The following is an 18,632-nucleotide window of genomic DNA, read 5'->3' as shown; positions in this document are numbered from 1 at the left end:
CCCTCATCTGTCACTCTCCTTCCTTGCAGGAGCTGGTGAGGGAGATGGTGGACGCTGACGTGGAGCTCATGAAGAACAACCCCAATGCATGAGCCCTGGCTGGGCTCAGCAGTCACCCTTCCTGTGGTGGTTTTATTGCTGCCCTGACTGTGCGTGAAAGCTTGATTTTATGCACCCCTCCACACCCTCCCGGTGCCTCTCACCCCACACATCATACCATGGTCAGCCCTGCCTGGACTAACTCTGGCTCCTGCCATTAAGTGAGGAGGAGTCACCCTCCTTTCTCTGAAAACATACCTGAAGTACTGACAGGTCAGCAAGCCCCCTGATTTCCTTTTTTGAATTAAAACTCATCTTTCTGTTACCTAGGACTTCCAGCACATTTTTAGTACTTTCTCCCATTTGAAAAACAAAAGTGTGACCAGTCCCCTCCCTGCCCTCTCCTCCAGCAACAAAAGCAGCAAACTTCTGGCACTAACATGAACTTGCCACCCCTCCAATCCTTGCTACACAGCTTCCTCTCTTCTGCCTTTCCTGAACACTCCTTTTCTTTCCTGCAGCCTTACCTCCACCCCAGCGGCCCATTTCCACCACTTGAACTCTGTAAAAGTTTGGATAACTTGATATAACTTGCAGTGAAATCGCCTTTTGACCATGCCAAATTAATTCCTAATTGCTGGAATCACTTTCAAACCAGTCAGAGGGGGCTTGTAAGCATTTTTCAGATCTTCATTTCAGAGTGTGCATGAGTCACAAAAGGCCTTTTTGTCCAGCACCTTCCCAGTCTGGCGGCTTAGGGTGTTTTGATTTTTGCCCCCCAAGAATCAACCCATTCCCCTTCCATCCTCTTCCTGCTTACTATAATTAGACCTCGGACAGGAGCTTGAACCATCTCAAAAGATGATTTAAGAAATAAAAACAAAATAAATAAAAAGCTTAAAAAAAAATCAGAAGCTTCAAGGTGAGTAAATATTTTTGCACTTTTCGTGCCAAGGTACCCGGGTTATCCAGAGGTTGTCGAGCCCATACATTTCCCATTGGTTTAGGATCTTCCACCCACCAATTATTCCCATATTTTATCTTTATGCCTCGAAATGAGCAAAGGGAAGAAATACTTTCTCCGAGTGCACTTCTTGCTTTTTTGTTTGTATTGGGGAGACAACGCTGTTAAAAGGGGAGCGATAGGGTGGGGAGGCTGAGCGTGGAGATGGGAACAGCAGCTCCGGCTGCGTCCAGGAGCGGTTTCGTGATGGAAGTGGTGCAGGGGGGACGGGTCTCGGGAGCAGCCTGCGAGGAGCCGAGCTGCCGAAGAGAGAGGGCTCTTTGTGCTCCTGGCGCGACAGGGCAGGCATTTGCCAGAGGTGAAGTGGAAAATGTGCGAGGTGCTGGTGGCCGCAGCCCTGGGTTTCTGAGGGGCGCGGAGCGGTGCGCGCCCGGGCAGCCGGAGCAGCCGCTTCCTCCGGGTCTGTCCCCGCGGGAGCGAGGAGGGCGGCCACCACGGCACACGGGGAAAGAGAAACGCGGGAGCCCAGCATCTGCTTGGGATCTCTTCCTACAGGTGCACGGAGAATACGCCCTCCCAGGGTGGAGAGGAAGGGGAGCAGCGGAAAGGGAGAGATGTCCCTGTCGCACTCGCTCCAAGCAGCGCCCCACTCGTGTGAGGCTCTCCAGCCCCTAGGCACAGTCTCCGCGACGCGTCCCGCACAAACCAACGCCAAGCGGGGCGCGAACGCCCCGTCCGTGGGGAGATTTGGAGCTCCCCGTCCCGCCCTGCGGCGCGGGCTGTGCGCGGAGTCATGTACACATTGCCATCCAGCCCCGCGTGTGCACTTCCACGCGTGGGTATATTTATATAAAGCCTCCTGGGGTGTTTTTCCTCTTGAACGGGTACTGCTCCTCGGGCTGCCGCCGCCGCCGCACACTCCCACGGCCAAGGGGCTCCCCCCGTGCCCAGCGGTGCTCCCTCACCCCCAGGACCACGGCGGGTGGTAGAGGGGAAGGGATGAGCTCCATCTGCCCAGTCGCACCGAGGGCTGCTCCCCCTGCAGCGCCTCGGACAAGCGGTCACAGGCTGCTGGTGGTGGATCTTTGGTGGGGCACGAAATTTAAAAAAAAAAAAAAAAATACATTTTTAAAAGCGCTTTTATGAGAAGATATTTTTATATTGCTGGGAACTATTTTTTGCTTACAGTGATTCACTGGGAGGCTTGCTGGTACATCTGAATGTTAGTTCACACATCTTTGCAAAAGGGCTGGGAACTTTTACATAAGCTGCCAGTTTTCCTTCGACCTCAGGGGTTTTTTCTTTGGCATCTCTAACTGTGCTTCAAGAGAAGCATTTTTAATCTCCGTTTTCTGTCTCTGCATTGAGGAGCAAGCGGGAAAAGGGATGCGAAGCAAAAAAAAAAATTCTAGACCAAGCAGTCCCTGCGCGGTGGCCTTGTGCTGGATGTCTTTTGCTGCTTTGGAAAAAAAAAGAAAAAAAAAAAAAAAAGAAAATAAAAGAAAAAAAGCACTACTGGTCGTGACAGGACAAAACGTATGTCTCAGTCCTGCCCCTCTGCTTTTTACAATTTCGCAAAGATCTGAACTCCTTCTCGGTTTCCTTACCACCACCTTTCTGCCCAATTTTGAATTCCTGTAAGTACCACTCTTTGCATTGACCACGAGATCACTTATTGAAAACGAATTAAAAACAAACAAACAAACAAACAAACAAACAAACAAACAAACAAAAAACCCCACGGCTATAAAGGAGATATCTATATATGTACATAAGGCACCAGTTGCAGCCGAGAGTCCTGTACATCGTTTTAATGTGTATGTCAAGCGTTTTGTGCGTGCAGGTACAGAAAGACACATCTCTCCTCTCTCTATCTCATGTCTCATTTGTGGGTCATTACAGCTTCGTGAGTTTAGAAGGACAGCTCCAGAAGTAAATAACGGAGCATGCCCTCAGTCTCCCGTGCCTTTCATAAGCGTCCCACCGGCAGCAGCAGCGAACAAAGCAGCCGGCAAGGTGGGTTTTGCTTTGGCTTCCCGGCACGCCCAAGCACCGCTGAGCCCCAATCTGCCGACTGCGGAGCGGCAGCGCTGCCAGGGGAAGGCCAGTTGCTTGCCGGGGCCAGCGAGCGGCCGCCCGCCGGGCAGGGGCCGGGGAAGGGAGCGCGGACGCGGGACAAACCCGGGAGCCTGCGGGGCGGGGGGGCAACGCCCGGATAGCCTGTCCCACCACGTCGTAGGAAGCGGAGAAGGCTAGCCCTGCGCTACTGCTATGGGGAGAAGCGGAATGGTAACGGCAGCGCTGGGTGGTGGGGCTGCCCGGGTGTGCGCCCTGTCGAGAGGAGGGGATTTCAGGCGTGCAGGGAGCGGAGAGAGGGTCCAGCTCCTGCCCAGATGGTTGCGGAGGGCTGGGGCCCACTCGGGAGAGCCGGCCTGGCCCTGATTGCGGCTCCTCGCTCCGCAGCGCCGGGAGTTACGAGCAGCTAAGGCAGGGCGCGCTCCCCTTCGCCTGCCGCCTGTCAGCGCCGCCGCCCCACATCCCGCAGCCGTAACTCAGCCCCTCGCCTGCGCCGTGCGGGCCGCTGCCTTCCCCCCCAACCTCCGGAGCCTGTCTTGCCAAAGGTAAAACTGTCACGAAACCCTTTTTTTTCTTTTTTTTCCCCAATTGTTTTTCCCTCATCTGAAGCTTTTCAGGGGCGTTTGGAACCACCAGCCACCCGTGGGCTGCAAAATCCCCGCAGGGTGCAAGGAGCACAGCAGAGGCCTGTGATGTGGTCGCCCACCAGCGCACAAGCCCCTGCCACTTCTGCAAGAGAGCCAGGGCGGGGGTCAGCCCTGCCCCAGGGCCCGCCGGCGGCGCAGCCGGCCTACTCGCCGCCCTCCTCCCCGGCCCGGTGCGGAAGGCTGGCGAGACAAAGCGACGGGGGTTTCCTCGGGGTCGTGGAGCAAAACCGCCAGCGCCATCTAAAAATACACCTCCTGCTCGCAGCATCAGCCTGAAGGGTAAAAGGGTAAAAGAAAGGGGGGCTGCGGTGGAAGGAACAGACCCGCTACTCCTGTACGCACACGCGGGGGTGGGTATGTGATGGCAAATAGCCCCGCGGCCAGCTCTGATCGCGCATGGAAGACTGATCGATTTCTGGAAGTGTATTTAAACAATAAAATTTAAATGTAACTTGGGGGACCTGAGGAGTCCAGCGCCTTCCCCCCAGCCCGTTGCACATCAAGCTGCCGCGTCCCCCCGGACGGACATGAGGGTCACATCCTCTTCCCTTCACTCGGCCGGAACGGAGCTGCCCCGGGGCAGCACGGGGAGAGGGACACGGGCCTCGCCGGCCGGGGATCGCAGCTCCGGGCCCGCCCCCCACCTTGTTTCTGGGAGGCAGGTTTGCAGGGGGTAGGAGGCTCCCAGCCGCCTCGCAGGGCCGCGCTCCTTGCCTCCCCGCGTGACCCTCCTTCACCTCTGGTACTTCGCTGGCGGAGCATTGTCTCCAGACACAACAATCCCAGAAAGGAGCGCTGGAGCAGGCAGACCTCCAACGTTTTGACGGATGGAAGAGAAACATCAACAGATACTTTGCAATTATTTGATGATGGGGGCTAGGGGAGGCGAGCGGGGGAGAGGTCGGTTCTCAGCAGCAGACTCTAATTGCAACCTTTGCTTTGCTAATGAGCTCTCACCGGTTCATTCCGCGCTCCGTCCCCTCCGTCCCCCGCCCCGCTTCGTCCCCCCGGAGGAGCGCTTGGGGGGCGGAGAATGGCGTCGGGATAAAGCAGTAATTTCTCTGCAATTCGCTATTCGGTTTTAAAGCCATCCCATCTTTGAGAGGCGAGGTTTGAAGCGCTGGCCGCGAGTACTTTCATAAATCCTCACTAAAGGAAAGAGGCGAGTTTTCTCGCTCTGCTCCTGCCCGCTGTCTGCGCCGTGCGCCCCGTCGTGCAGCCCGCAACGGCAGCGCAGCAGCCGGGACCCCCGGTCCCGGGGAGACGTGGCTTGGCACGGTGACTTGCCCCTCCGCTAGCTACCAGCTGCAGAACAACTGAACACAATCGGAGCGGGGAAATACATACCTACACACACACATATATACAGAAAAAAAAAAAAAAAAAAAAAAAAGAAGAGTTCCAGCAGAAACTCGCATAAAAAAGGCAGAGCGAATGTATTTATACTGGGCAATCTTGCAAGCACCGACATTGTTTAAACAATTCTCTTCTTATTTGAATGATATTATCAGTACTTTAACATTATCTTTCAATGGAAAACTTTCTTCTTTTTTTCTTATTTCAAATATTTATTAAAAAAATAATAAACTCGGCTGTTTAAATGTTCTGGCAAGTAAATAAATTCCAGGAACGATGGGGGGAAAACGGCTGTGACGTTCCTTCTAAACCGAGAGCTTGCCTTCCAAGGGACGAATGGCTGTAGCGATATGACCTGTTTATTCATCGATTCATATAATATATAAATATTCTGAACTCATGAGTGTAATAATATGCGTTTTTTCTACTGAAGGAAATTCAGCTATTTTAAGAGTTAATGGTTCTAAATGCTTTGGTTTTCCTGTATTCTCCCCAGAGGTGATGGGGGCTGGAAAGGATTGGGGATTCCAGTTTGGGGGTTTCATTGTTTTTAATTATGCTGAACGCAGCCTAAAGCAGCTGACCTGAATTTGGGGTAATACACTGCACAACCAAGCCCCCTGACACCTAAAGGTCAGGTGAAATTCTGCAGCAGGTATGTCTCAGGCCGGCTGCCTGCCCAGCTCGCTTGCTCTCTGGCTCACAAATTGTTCCCTTCTGCCCACCCAAGTCGTTTCAAGCTGTGTTTATTTAGGGGGCAAAAAAATGGCCGACCACCCAATTCCCATTTAGCCGGAGAGCTTGTGAGCTCTTACCGGTAGCCCGGGCCTCCTTCCCCACCATCCTAGTGCTTTTTAATAGTTATTTTGCGGCACACGCATACCAAGCAAGACACAAGCTGTGGGCCTAGAAGATCGCAGAGGTACGCACAATAGACGTGTTTGCTTGGGGCCCGAGGGAGAAACCCTCCCCAAACACCCTGACTGTTCATCGGAGGGAGGGAGAGTTTGCCGGCTGCCTGCTGGGCCCGCGGAGCACAAAACACCGGCGGGCTGGTGAAGCAGGTGAGGCTGGGGAAGGACGAAAACGAGCCCCTCGGACCGCAGGAGCTTCCCTGTGGGGCTGTGCTGCCGCCTCCTCCCTGCACACCCCGGCCCCCCGGCGGCCCTGCTCCACGAACCCCCACTGCTCGCCGAGTGTCTAACAGCTCTGCAGCCGGTTCCCAAATCTTGGGACGCCAGCAGCTTTCCCACCAATCTAAACCCAAGGGGAGAGACGGTAGATGCAAATCACACCGAGGGCCCCTGCTCCCGCCGTAGTGACCCTCGAGAGCTGGGGCTTGCTTTTCCGGCTCTCCAAGCAGGCCTTTTAGAGCGCCTTCTTGCAAAATGAGAGTCCTGCCATCCTTCTCTAAGCACCCGGCCCTTTACTAACGCTGTCTGCGCTGCCAGACCCCGAACTGGGGCACGGATGACCTGCCCGTTGCCCCAGGTGCGTGTGTAAAGTTTTAACGCGGGAAGACAGTGCAGGAATGCTGAGAGTGGGTCCCGGTACCCGCCGGGATGCGGGACTACAGGCTGGCCCCGCAGAGGCTCCCCCGCGCAAGGAGCCGGCCCTCCCCCGCCGATGCGGCTATTGTTTCTTTCAATTAGGCTCCGCTTGATAAAAAACAATCGCTCGTTAACCCTCGCCCTCCTCCCTCCCGGCTGGTGTGTTGTGAACGGCGATATCGCCTCCCTTGAAGCCCGTCTCCTTTTCTGTCTTTCTGTCCCCTGAAAAATGATTCCGCGAGCTCTGATTGAATTTTATTCCTTCCTGACCTGGCCCGTTTTTATTGCATGGACACCATCAATCTTGACCTAACGCGACGTTTGTTTATTACTTTGGAAAGAAGCGAATGGCTTTATGAGCCTCAGCGTAATTAAAGCAGGAGGGCTACGTTCACCGCGGCACCGCACCACCTTTGGGGCGTATTCACAACGCAGACAAGCCGACGGGGAGGCGAAGTAGAAGGAAAAGAAAAAAAAAATATATAAAAAAAAAAACAAACAACAGCAACAACAACAACAACCAACCAAAAACAAACAAACGAACAGACACCAAAATCAACAACAAAACACCACACGGGAAGAGTAAGTGGGATCCTCCCAGCCCGTGAGTTTGTGTGCGAGATTCTGACCGAAACCCATGCACGTCCCAGGGGAGCACCGAGCAGCTCCTTTACGCCACACTTTAGGCCCGCTACGTCGACGCGGAGAACCTCTTGCGCAAACCTGTGCTCTCCCTCTGCACTGGCCCAACTGCGCGCATGGGTGTGTCATTTGCGGCCCGCTCAGCGACAGTTCGGCCTCGGGCATCCCGGGGGCTCAACAGCTCCAAAACCCACGCCCTTCACCACTCCAAAATGCGTGCCTCTTAGAAAGAACGAAGCATTTAGCCAACATGCCCGGCCGACACAAGGAACCGGGGAAAATAGACGGACCACGGCGAGGGGTTTAAATTACTTTACAAGCGAAATTCATTGAAAGCTAATGTTCAATTAGCGGTTACCGCTGAAATGGGTGACGGTTGGGAAGAGGATGGAGGAGCGTTTGTACGCTCTTTACCGCAGTGCTCCTGTACATGCCTGTGCGCAGCGGAGCCATGTGCGCGTCTCGGTCCTGCACGCTTTTGCCTACGCAATCAATACGACGTAATAAAGCATTGTTACCTCACGTTCATCTTCACGTGGTCGCCGAGACGCGCTCAGCGCCCGACCGTGCGCGACCGCTCCTTTCTGCGGGGCGGCACCACGCTGCCTCCCTTAAAACCCACAGCAGTTTGCGACTCCCCCGCAATGAGCAAGAAAAGCTTTCAGAACCCGGAGCGAAACTTTAAGCTTGCCCCGCTCTAATCAGCGTATTTTTGGGGAGGTGAAAGCGGAGGACAGCCCGAATACAGGCGGCTTGTCACTATGATGAAACTCCAGCGGTTACCAAAAACGTTATGAAGTTAAACCCGACTATACAAATACCCCCGTGCTGACTTCGAAGAGCCTTTCCCGAACTTGGCGGCTTTCAGAAAGGGCCCCAGATATCGTAAAATGCCCGTTTGGAAACACTCCCTTAACGTCGCCATCCACAACACAGTCGCACCATATTCTCTCTCTGACCTGGCCTGTATAGGTAGGGGAAGGGTTTTAATCCATGTCCTCTCAACTATTTGCATGCACTTATCTGCTATTTTTGGTTATGACCTTTGCAGAACATAATATGAACTGTCACTCGCTTTAAGAAATTCCGAGAAGAAAACTTAGAAGGGAGAATATTCCTTTTCTCTGCGTTTTCTTTAGCTTAAGTAAGTGACAGATGAGCAAATACAAGAAACCAACAGAAACAGCTAAACAGAAAGGTTCCTCAAATTAATTAAAAAATTTTAAAGGGTGTTTTCCCTAGACGAAGAGCAAAGCAATAGTTTTTTTGGGGAAAAAAATCAGCTTGAGCTAAAAATACAACACAAAGTGCCGTGCTAACCTGTCACCTAATGGACCGCTCTGCAGGCAAGGCTGGGGCCGAGTGTCCCCGTTCGCTGTACGGACTGCCACCAAAGATGCAGAGGCCTTGGGGAGGCACCTTCCAGCTGCTGCCTGGGCGCACGTCCTGTGCCCACCTCTGCGCAGGGTCGGACCGCATCTCTTTGGCGTTCAGGGCAGGCCCAGTTCTGCTGGGAGACAATCACAGGTCAGAAAGGACACTCAGGTTTGCCTCCTGCTCGCAAGGGGAGGGAAGCGCAACAGGGACGAGGGCCCCGTGCTGGCCCCGCTGCCCGCAGTTCGTGCCTTGCAGGCAAGAGCGCTGTCCGCAGGCGGACGCCCGGCTCCGCGCCCGCCCCACTGCTCTGCTCCAGCCTGGGAAGGTTTCTAGCAATCCCACGGGGCCTTTTCCTCCCAGCAGCAGCAGCAGCAATGTGTCACGCCTGAGACCCCGGCCCGGCGGAACGCGGCACGGCCAACCCACCTCCGCGCAGCGCCGCGCAGGGACCCTGTGTCACCGGCCTGCGCACCGGGCGGGCCTCCTCCCGCTGCCAAGCCCGCAAGACTCACTGCCTACCGCAGGGACTCACAGCACTGCCCATGTTGTTTTCGTTGTGAACAATTTCTCTGCGGAGCGCGAGGGAAATATTATTATTATAATAAAATAATAATTTTTAAAACCCATCTGAAGCACGCGTGTGCGGTGAGCCAGCCCGTCGCACTGAGAACCGGGAGGTGACCTCCGCCGCCACCACGCACGTCACTTCAGGAAAGGGATCCCCTCTGGGAAGAGAGGATCCCACCACTACCTACCTGGCAGCCGAGCGCGACGTTTCGCTTCGCCCCCTCCCTGACTGCGAGCTATCTCACTGCCAGACGAGCCCCCTGCACCCTCCTCTTTTGCAGCCAGGGCCGCGGAGAGCGCAAGTTGCGTGGCCGCCCCGCGGTGCCGGGGCCGCGGAGGGCAGCGGGCCGCCCCGGAGCGGCCGGAGCATTAACCGTAATTATACACAGCACTTGTTCAAGCTCCACACAGTCCCCTCCAGGTCCCCTAACCAAGCAGCACCACTGACAATGCAACGCATGATTAAACAAGCCGAGATAGCAACTGCTTTCCCTCCGATTTATTTTCGCCACAAACGCCCTGCCGCTGGGGACGGCGGAGAAAGCCCAAAATACAGGAAAGCCGGCGCCTGGTTGCAACAAAAATAACAGGCAAAAAGCACATGCAATCGACTCTCTACACTCTCCCTTCTTTAATTTTTAGTTTTATTTTAAATACCGGTTTGGGGTGAGGAAGGAATGGCGTTACCGTGCAGCCACCCCGCTGGTAAACCCAGCTGCCGGGGGCAGAGGGAGCTATCGCCGCCGGGGCTCCCCTTTCCAAGGAGGGGGAGCGGAGGAGGGAGGCGGTGAAAGCCCCGCTGTGCCCCTGGCCCGGCAACCCCGGTCACTAGCAGAGGGGAGACAGGAGCCGCCAGCTCAGCTGACCCCCGCTCTGTGCCGGGTCGGGGTCGGTGGGCAGCAGAAGGTGAGCCCGATCGGGAACAGGTAACATTTGATTTCCCTTTACTGATGAAAAATGGGGAGCTGCGATTAAAACGTATCCCCAGAGAGAAGGCGTTTATCTTCGCTCTTCCTTCGCTTCAACTTAACCATAACCGGACGACGATTTTGAGTTTCTCTCATCCAACTTAGCAAACAAATAAATATCAATAAGGCCGGTAATCTCTTTAGAGGTACTATCACGAAAAAAAAAAAAAAAAAACACTTAAATAAACAGATTTTAACCCTACGTTACAAAATGACAGCCCCCGTTCATTCGATCTGCTGAAGGTGTTTTCTGAATATTAGAGTATTGCTTTGGAGGGGAAGCGCCGCTCGAAAGTGAGGTAATAAGGTTTAACTGTAACTACCTCTGTATTTATTTACAGTGTAATCCTTAACAATGCAATAGCAATTACTGCTAAGTGTTGCCTTTAGATAAGAGATACTGATAACAAACTGTATTATCTTGAAAGCAAACTTTAGGCCTTAAATATCTGTAATCAAATAATCTTCCTCCCAAGTCTGACTGACAAGGCAGATTCCTTCAAGTTAATGAATTTATTGCATTTCGGTCGTTATTTACAAAGGGGGAAGGTGATGCCCATTGCCCGTAGGTTCTTAATTGCAAATTGTCCAGAAGGTGAGATTCTTGATCTGACAAGACGTCAGTCTGTGCAGCACTCAGCTACTAGCCTGGCTTTTTTTTTTTTTTTTTTTTCCCCGATTTAAGGAAAAAGGGGGGAAGGAAGGAGAGAAGGGAAAAAAAAAAAAAAAAAGACAGAGAAAACCCCCACAACTATATAAGAAAAAACAAAAATTCTCCAACACAAACTATTTCTAAAAAAGTACTGGTCGAGCTATTAGGGCACTACCAACAGGCCAGTAATGTCCCTGAAGGACTGGAGTAAAGTGGAGCTATAAAGGTGTCAGGTTAGACTTTACAAGCACCCTTTAATCCAACTACTCTTTTTTTTTTTTTCTTTTCTGAAATAAAATAGCATTTTGAAAATGTACTACATAAGTGGCTTCATGGATGTGATTGCGTGCATTGCTATTAATTCTATAAAGCAGTGATTTATATATGCTTACATTATATTTAAGAATATACGTACTACAGAATATCGGGCATCTCGTGTACACTCTGGAGTTTAGAAACATATGCAATGTGTATATGAAGCTATAAATAAATACGTAATCTTTTTTTTAGATACATATGTAAATCCTATATATAAATACATTTAAAATACACACACACAGATCGATAGCTCGATATATACACAGTTAAACAAGGGCAGGAATCTCGTGCATGTACTTCTACCTCCGAGTTATCGCTTAATATATCCTTACATAGGCATATTATTTAAAAAGCCATAATGTTGTCTTACTACTGTGTATGGTCAAATGTTTCCAGGTCTTGCCCATTAATTGCTAAGTAAACGTGTTTGTTTATTTGCCAACTCAGAGCTGCCATGGGAAAGTATTTTTTTCCTAGCGGATAAGGCGAGCTGACTAAGTGGAACATATTGCAGAAGAGACTGAAAAGGGATTTTTCGACCTGGCACTTCCTAAATGGTCTTTGGAATTTGTGCAGAGGGGAACGAGCTGTTCCAGCGACAAAGTTAGTTATGAAATTCCTTTTCCCTCTCTCTCGCTCTCTAAATGAAAGTATTAAAATATACAGACGTGTAAAGGATCATTCCAACTGAATGGTAATTTATTAATAAACAAACAATGCAATACCTTCAGAATATTTTCAAAAAAAAAAAAAAGAAAAATATTGATAGAATAAGATTAATACAGTTTCCCTTTTTATATATAGTGAAAAAATCAGCGTATCAGTCAATTTTAACGTCACTTTTCAGGGAAGGGGGAAACACTTTCAGGTGTTTGGTCCGCAACATACAACTACAAATTAAAAATAAATTACTATGTCGCAATTTACATTTTAAAACAAGTCCTTGTAAAAGTAGAGGGGGGGATGAGAAGCTGATACTCTACGCTGGACTTTTCGCCCCCTTTTAAACACGGGGCATGGCAATACCTTAAGGGACGGGGAAGAGGAGGGGAAGTATTTCTCAAAGCAATTAAAAAAAAAAACTTACGTGTTATTGGAGTAACACTGTCCTTTAACAAACCAAGACATGCTTTAGGGCTGCCTCTGTACAAAACCTTTTCGCGTGCGCTCCCTTCGCTCCGCGGGCGCGGCAGGGGCCGCCGGCGCGGTGCTGCGCGGTGTCCCCGCGGTCCCCCCGCGGCGGGGGGGCGCTCAGAACTTGCCGCAGTCGTAGACGAAGGCTCCGGAGGTGCGGTAGAGCGGCTGGCTGCCGGGGAAGGCCATCTGACAGCTGCCGCCGCCCCCCGCCCCGCCGCCGCCGCCACCTCCCCCTGCCCCGCCGCCACCGCCGCCGCCGCCTCCCGGCGAGGCGCTGAGGCCCAGCCGGGGCGCCTCGAAGACCTCCCGCGGGGCGGCAGCGAAGCCCTGCTGCGGCCCCGCGTAGCCCGCCGCGCCCGCCAGCGGACCCAGCTCCCCCGCTGCCGCCGCCGCTGCCGCCGCCGCCGCCGCAGCCTGGTTGAGGTACCAGGAGGCCAGGCGGCCCTGGTGCGGGTGCGGGTGGTGCCCCTCCTGGTGGCCGCCCGCCGCGCCGCTCAGCCCGCCGTGTCCCAGCGCCCCGCCGCCACCGCCCCCCGCCCCGCCGCCGCTGCCGCCGCCGCCCGTGGGCATGGCGTAGTCGGGCAGTGGGTCCTCGGCGGGGCTGGCGGCGGCGGCGGGCAGGTGGCCGGGGCGGTCGGCGCCGCCCGCCGCCGCGTAGAGGCTCATGGCCTGCATGTTGCAGTGGTAGGTGCCGGCGGCGGCTCCGGCAGCCGCCTGGCTGCAGGGCGAGCCGTAGACGGAACTGTGGCCCGGCGAGTAGCCGCCGAGGGAGAGGGCGGGCGGGATGCCGGTGCGCGGGGCAGCGGCGGCGGGGGCCAGGAGGCCAGCGCCCAACTCGGCTGCGGCCTGCGGGGAGCCCCGCAGCGAGGTCATGATGTTGTCCACGCTGAAGCCCGGGCCGTGGTGGTGGGACGGCGGTGGGGGCGGCGGTGGGGGTGGCGGCGGAGGCTCGGGGGCCTCCAGGCTGAGGGAGCGGCTGGACGGGAGGGTGCTGCGGGGGCTGCCGCCACTGGAGAGGCTGCTGCTGCTGTCGGGGCTCTCGATCTTGGGCACGGCGCCGAGCGGCGGCGCGGCGCCGGGGGGGGACACGGCCTGCGGCGGTGAGGCCGTGCCGTTCTCCGTCTTGATGTCCTGGATACGGACGGGCGGCGGCGGCGGCGCGGCGCTGCCTCCGGCGGGGCCGCCCTCCGGCTCGGCGGCAGCGGGCGGCGGCGGGCGCGGCGGGGCATGGTCCTTGAGGTGCAGGCGGTCCTTTTCCTCCTTGTCCTTGACGGCGTCCTTCTTCTTGAAGCGGCGGCGGCGGCGGAGGAAGCTGCCGTTCTCGAACATGTTGTAGGAGTCGGGGTCGAGGGTCCAGTAGCTGCCCTTGCCGGGCTTCTTGTCGTCGCGGGGCACCTTGACGAAGCACTCGTTGAGAGAGAGGTTGTGGCGGATGCTGTTCTGCCAGCCCTGCTTGTTGTCCCGGTAGAAAGGGAACCGCTCCATGATGAACTGGTAGATCCCGTTCAAGGTGATCTTCTTATCGGGCGCGTTCTGGATGGCCATGGTGATGAGGGCGATGTAGCTGTAGGGCGGCTTCACCATATCCTTGGGCTGTGGCGGCGGCGTGTAGGGCCCGTAGGCTCGGGCCATGCCGGCCGGGTACTGCTCGTGGGCCGGGTGGGAGTACATGCTCATCGGGGCCGGCATGGCCGTGTAGCCCCCTCCGGCCGCCGCCGCGGCGGCGCGGTAGTAGCTCTGCTCTCCGCCGAGGTACGGCACCACTCCCAGGGAGTTGGGACTGGACACGGAGTAGCGAGCCTGCATGTCCTCCCGTCAGCTTTCCCCCACCCTCCCCGCCGGACCAAACAGCGCGTCCCTTCCCCCTCCACCCCTCCGCCGCTCCGCGGACCGAGCTGGACCGGGCGGCCGGGCAACCCCCACCCCCCCACCCCCCCGGCGGAGCGCGGAAAAAGAGAGGAAGAATAACGACGGCAGCGCCGAAAGTCTCCTCTTCCTCGCCCAGGAAAACCCACTGGCAAGTTCCCGCACTTCACACGGAGGAAAAAAAAAAAGTCAAAAAAGGGAAAAAATAGGAGGGGGGTTGTCAAAAAAAGAGTAAAAATTACTTTAAAAAGAAAACGGGGGAGAAAAAAAGTAATCGCAGTGGAGAAAGCAACTTCCAAACGAAGAAAGAGTATTAAGAAAATAAAACCTTTGCAAAGAGGCTCCCACGCTCCCAGTTCCTTGTTCCACGGGGATCTGCAACAAGTTGTCTGCAAAGGAGGGACAAAAGTACAGGGATATGTTTTGTTGGCTTTTTTGAAGCGAGCAGCAGAAGAAAAAATCCACCTTCCAGATCTCCCAGTGCAAAGTCTCCCTCTCTCTCTCCCTCTCGCTTTTTTTCAGTCTCTTTTTCAGTCGCGGGCTGCTTTGGGAAGCATCGGAAAAACTCCTGAACTTTTGAGCATCCGTCACCACGGCGAGAACTTTTTTACGCACTTACAGTTTTCTCCTTTTTTTTTCTTCCCTCTCCGCACTCGGTCTCTTTTTTTTTTTTTTTTTCCTCTCTTTTTTTTTCTTTTCCTCCTTTTGCAGGCAGTCCAGCTCCGCCCCTCCGAGCCAGAGCGGCCAATGAGAGCCGAGGGACACCCGGGGCTCTGAATGAGGAGGGAAAAAAAAAAAAAAAAAGGAGCGAGCGAGAAAAAAAAAAAGGGTAAAAAGAAGGGGAAAAAAAATCTCCGCAGCAGCCTTGGGAGCTGCAGCTCTCGGGGACCGGCCACACACGCTTGCCGGCACACACGGGCGCCTTGAGCTCCCCGGAGCCCCTGGCTCACTCGGGCCGCTGCGCACCCGCGGGGACTTGCCCGCACCCGCGCATTTTGCGCGCCGACCCGCGCAAGCCCTGCCGTCCCCTGCCCACTCACCCAACCGCGTCCTTGTGCGCGCGCGATCATCCTCGCACACGCACGACGTCCAGTTCTACGCCAATGTATATGTGTGTATATATATATATACATATATATACATATATGTGTGCTCCCACGGAACTCTTGCCACCCACGCGGGCTTCCCGTGCGCTACCACGCGTGTTTCTCCCACACTTTAACTTTTTATCTTTTTTTTTTTTAATTCCTTCGTTGGTCTGTTTTCGCCGCAGGCTGCCGTCCGTCTGTCCCCTCCCCTGCCCTCTCCGGCCAGGACGCTCTGCCTCACCCCGGCTGCCTTCCACCCCCCACGCCCGCGGGAACGGAGGGGAAAGTGTGTGTGTGTGGCGTGGGGAGGGGGTTGTATGTGTGTGTGCGTGCGGGGTGGGATGCCCCTGCCCCGGCAGCAGAACCCTGCCTGCAGCCAGCTGCCCGCCTGCCTGACCAAACGCTTCTGAAGAGATTGCATTCCTCCGGTTGACAAGGTTTTGACGAGTCCTCCAAAGCTCCATTTTATTAATCAGCCATCAAGGGCTTTCCTCTCTCCGTCTGCAAAGCGAGTGTTTATAAACACGAGCGCATTTTTTGTACGGGGCTCTTTAGCACGACCGTTCAGGTAATCTTTACAGACCTTACGGGGTGTGTTACGGAAAGCGGGTCCTTGGTTTGCTTATTTATTTATTTAAGGCGGAGACGGCGTACTTTTGTTCCTAATCTGCTTCAGAGTGGACTCCGTGTCATGTCAGGTGTGTCAGAAGAAAAAAGAAAAAACAAAAAAGAGTACAATAAAATATTCCTTAAACCGTTTGGCCGGTTCTGTTGTGAAGATTTTATTTGCGCTGCTGTTGCCTTTGTCTAAATACCTGAAAGAATATTTGAGCTCTAATCAGAATAACGTTTTAACGGGAGCTCAAAGGGAGCAGAGAGCGAGGACTTGGTTATTTATTTTAAAAAATTTCCTTTTATTTTTCTGTTATATTTTAAAACGGATATTTTTTTTTTATACTTGGAGGACGAGGAGACTCTTATGCATATCTTCACAGTAGTATTGGAAATGCAACCTAGTGCTCTTCATTCATTTTGCAGCCTATACCTCTGAAACTTCATTAGCGTTAATAATAGATCAGTTGAAAGGAACAAGCTGAAATCTATTTTAAGGTGTGGAATTTGTACGGGAAAGACATGTGTGTGTTTGTGAGATGAATTACCTACCCTGATCTTGTGACGCTACATATACGTCAAAAAAGCGTTCTGGATTAACTGATTTTAAACCCCCTTTCCTCACTTCTTACTGTGATCGATTACTTTGGGGATCGTGTCTTTGGAGCGTGTTAAAGGCGCATCGTTTTCTTGGTGGTATTTTAGCAGGTATGGCTTTTCCTCTGACACACCAATCCGTTGGTTAAAAAAAAAAAAAAGGGTTTTAAACAAGATGCAAGTAATGTGAAGGAGTTAATTTATATAGCCTAATATCTGCTCCTTTTCATATTCAAACATAACAGGTCTCCTTTTAGTAGTAAATGTCAGTCCTTTAATGGTGAATACATTATCCCGTTTAGCCTGTTGAATTTCATCGTCTGGAATCTTTCACCTGCTCCTGCCTAATTACACGTTTTTCCCTTTCCTCCCACCACGGCAGAATTAATAAATGTGCAAGCACTGGACTAGACAGTAGATGTCAATTCCAACACGTTATCTTTTCAAAAACTTTCTTGCTTTGCTGAAAAAAAAAGAGTCCATTTTAACACGTTTCCATGCAGCCCAGGTCATCCGGTTTTCCCACGGTGTTACCTGCCGTTAAAAACAATTTCCATGGGCTTCCCGCTCGCTCCCATGAGCGGCCGTAACGCGCCGCTCCAGGAGCCGGACCCTTTACTGACTAATTCATTTTATCTGGGCAACGTTTACGGTAGCGAAGCTGTTTCTCAGGCAGAGGCTGGAGTAACAACGAGAAGTTTCAGCACAGGGAAGGGGGGCCATTAATCCGCTGTGTTTTGCATCTAATATATTTTGCAGTAGCCACTCTGATGCTATAATTGCGACCTGACGCAATTACTAACGTGTGTTAAGTTACATACCTCAAACCAGCAGGACTCTGGTTTCTCTAGTCGAGGCACAAAAGTCACCATTGTGAAGGTTCACAGAGTGATTTGGGGTTTGCATGTGTGCGTGTTGAGGAGAAACAACGGGTTTAGGGGAGGCAGAAAGATCAGTTTTCCCCCCGGTGTGTTTGGATACCACCCAGAAGGACACTTGGCGCTTGGGCTACTCTCACCCGGCCGCACTACAGAGCTGCCTTTCCCCACCGCCGTGTGCTTTTGCCGTGTGGCCTCCGGATGGGAGAGCCGCTTCGTCCGAGACTGCCGCCGAAACGAAGCAGGACGGCAACAGCCGTGGCCACCGTCAACCCCCCGTCCGTGCGGACACCCGGGCAGCGGGCACGGCCGCTGCTGCCTGTTGCCCGAAGCCTGGCGGGGTGCGTCGGCAGCGGGACAGAAGCCCCGACGGGCAGCGCCAGGCCAGGGGGAGCCGCGCTTTTCTTGAAACCCACCGAAATCTCGCGTGTGTGGTCATTTGCAACCTTATTTACGGAGATGTCAGAAAGAAAGATGACATCGGAGCGGTAGGCGGAGGGGCTACCATTTGACCTGGGCAAAGCCCAAGGTGGACCCAAACAATCCGCTGTGGGTTGTCCTCTTCTCTCAAAGACCTGGAGGTGAACCGCTTTCCAGCCCCGGGCTGTTTATGTTTAGACGTAGTCAAAGCTTAGCTTCTCTATCTTTCTTTTGGCTCCAACATCACAGCAGTATCCCTGTAACTCTGAAACCAGCCACCCAGCCCGGCTCTTTGCATCTCAGGATGCAGCTTTCCATGTTCCTTAAACAGCGGTCGACACCGCAGGAGAAAACTGCTGACATCCTTTCGAGGCGCAGGGAGGGAAGTGATCGTATCAAATATGTGCTTCACCAGTAGAAAAATCTATTGTGCCGAAAGCCCCCTCTCTGTTCGTAGCCGCTGGACGTAGGTGACAGCTATCCTTCCCTGTCTCTCCCTCGTCTTCCCATCCAGCACCTCTGCAATTTCAGCCTGTGCAATTAAACTGAGCTCTAAATGCAAAGTCTGTTTGCGTGGCACTCAATTAAGCAAACAGATGTGATTGTTATTTTATTTACGTGGGCTGACAATTCCATAAATAAGCCGAGGTAGTTTTCCAATCCAGGGCGCCTTTTATCTTAAGACATAAATAACACAATAAGAAAATGAGCACTCCGTTCCCTCTGTCTTCTTTTAGGCTCTCGTTCTTGAATGAGGAATAAACTATCCTTTGCTGTAAACGCCGCAGCGGTCATTAGCTTCGTGTAATTCACAAGAAAAATACCTTAATTTCACATTTGGTATCTACAAAATAATTTTGTATTTAATTTACAAGGGA

At 53.2% G+C, this 18,632-nt stretch overlaps 2 protein-coding genes and 1 long non-coding RNA gene across 8 annotated transcripts in view; 1 reads left to right on the top strand and 2 right to left on the bottom strand.

Annotated features, from left to right (window-relative positions):
* Window positions 1-947, top strand: part of GMDS (GDP-mannose 4,6-dehydratase) — a 419,817-nt gene extending 418,870 nt beyond the window's left edge. For all 5 annotated transcript variants that reach the window (XM_065052533.1, XM_065052536.1, XM_065052532.1 and 2 more), the window contains one exon: window positions 30-947. In XM_065052533.1, the coding sequence (XP_064908605.1) occupies window positions 30-92 (63 nt within the window). In that variant the 3' untranslated portion in view covers window positions 93-947. The remainder of the gene's footprint in view (window positions 1-29) is intronic.
* On the bottom strand, window positions 617-15,193 carry LOC135578551 (uncharacterized). Of its 2 annotated transcripts, none has more exons than XR_010470311.1 (2): window positions 14,488-15,193; window positions 617-8,784 (listed from the first exon to the last, which is right to left on the bottom strand). It is a non-coding gene; the product is annotated as an uncharacterized LOC135578551 (long non-coding RNA). The 2 variants fall into 2 exon arrangements; XR_010470310.1 differs by having other exon boundaries at window positions 617-8,781.
* On the bottom strand, window positions 11,838-14,158 carry FOXC1 (forkhead box C1). Its single transcript, XM_065052531.1, has one exon. The coding sequence runs from the start codon at window positions 14,097-14,099 to the stop codon at window positions 12,408-12,410; it is 1,692 nt and encodes a 563-aa protein (XP_064908603.1). The 5' UTR covers window positions 14,100-14,158; the 3' UTR covers window positions 11,838-12,407.
* Window positions 15,194-18,632: the final 3,439 nt, after the last annotated feature.

Source organism: Columba livia, chromosome 2 (assembly GCF_036013475.1).
Source record: "Columba livia isolate bColLiv1 breed racing homer chromosome 2, bColLiv1.pat.W.v2, whole genome shotgun sequence".
NCBI lineage: Eukaryota > Metazoa > Chordata > Aves > Columbiformes > Columbidae > Columba > Columba livia.
The sequence above is the reverse complement of the archived record's forward strand: the minus strand, read 5'-3'. Positions and strand labels throughout refer to the sequence as shown.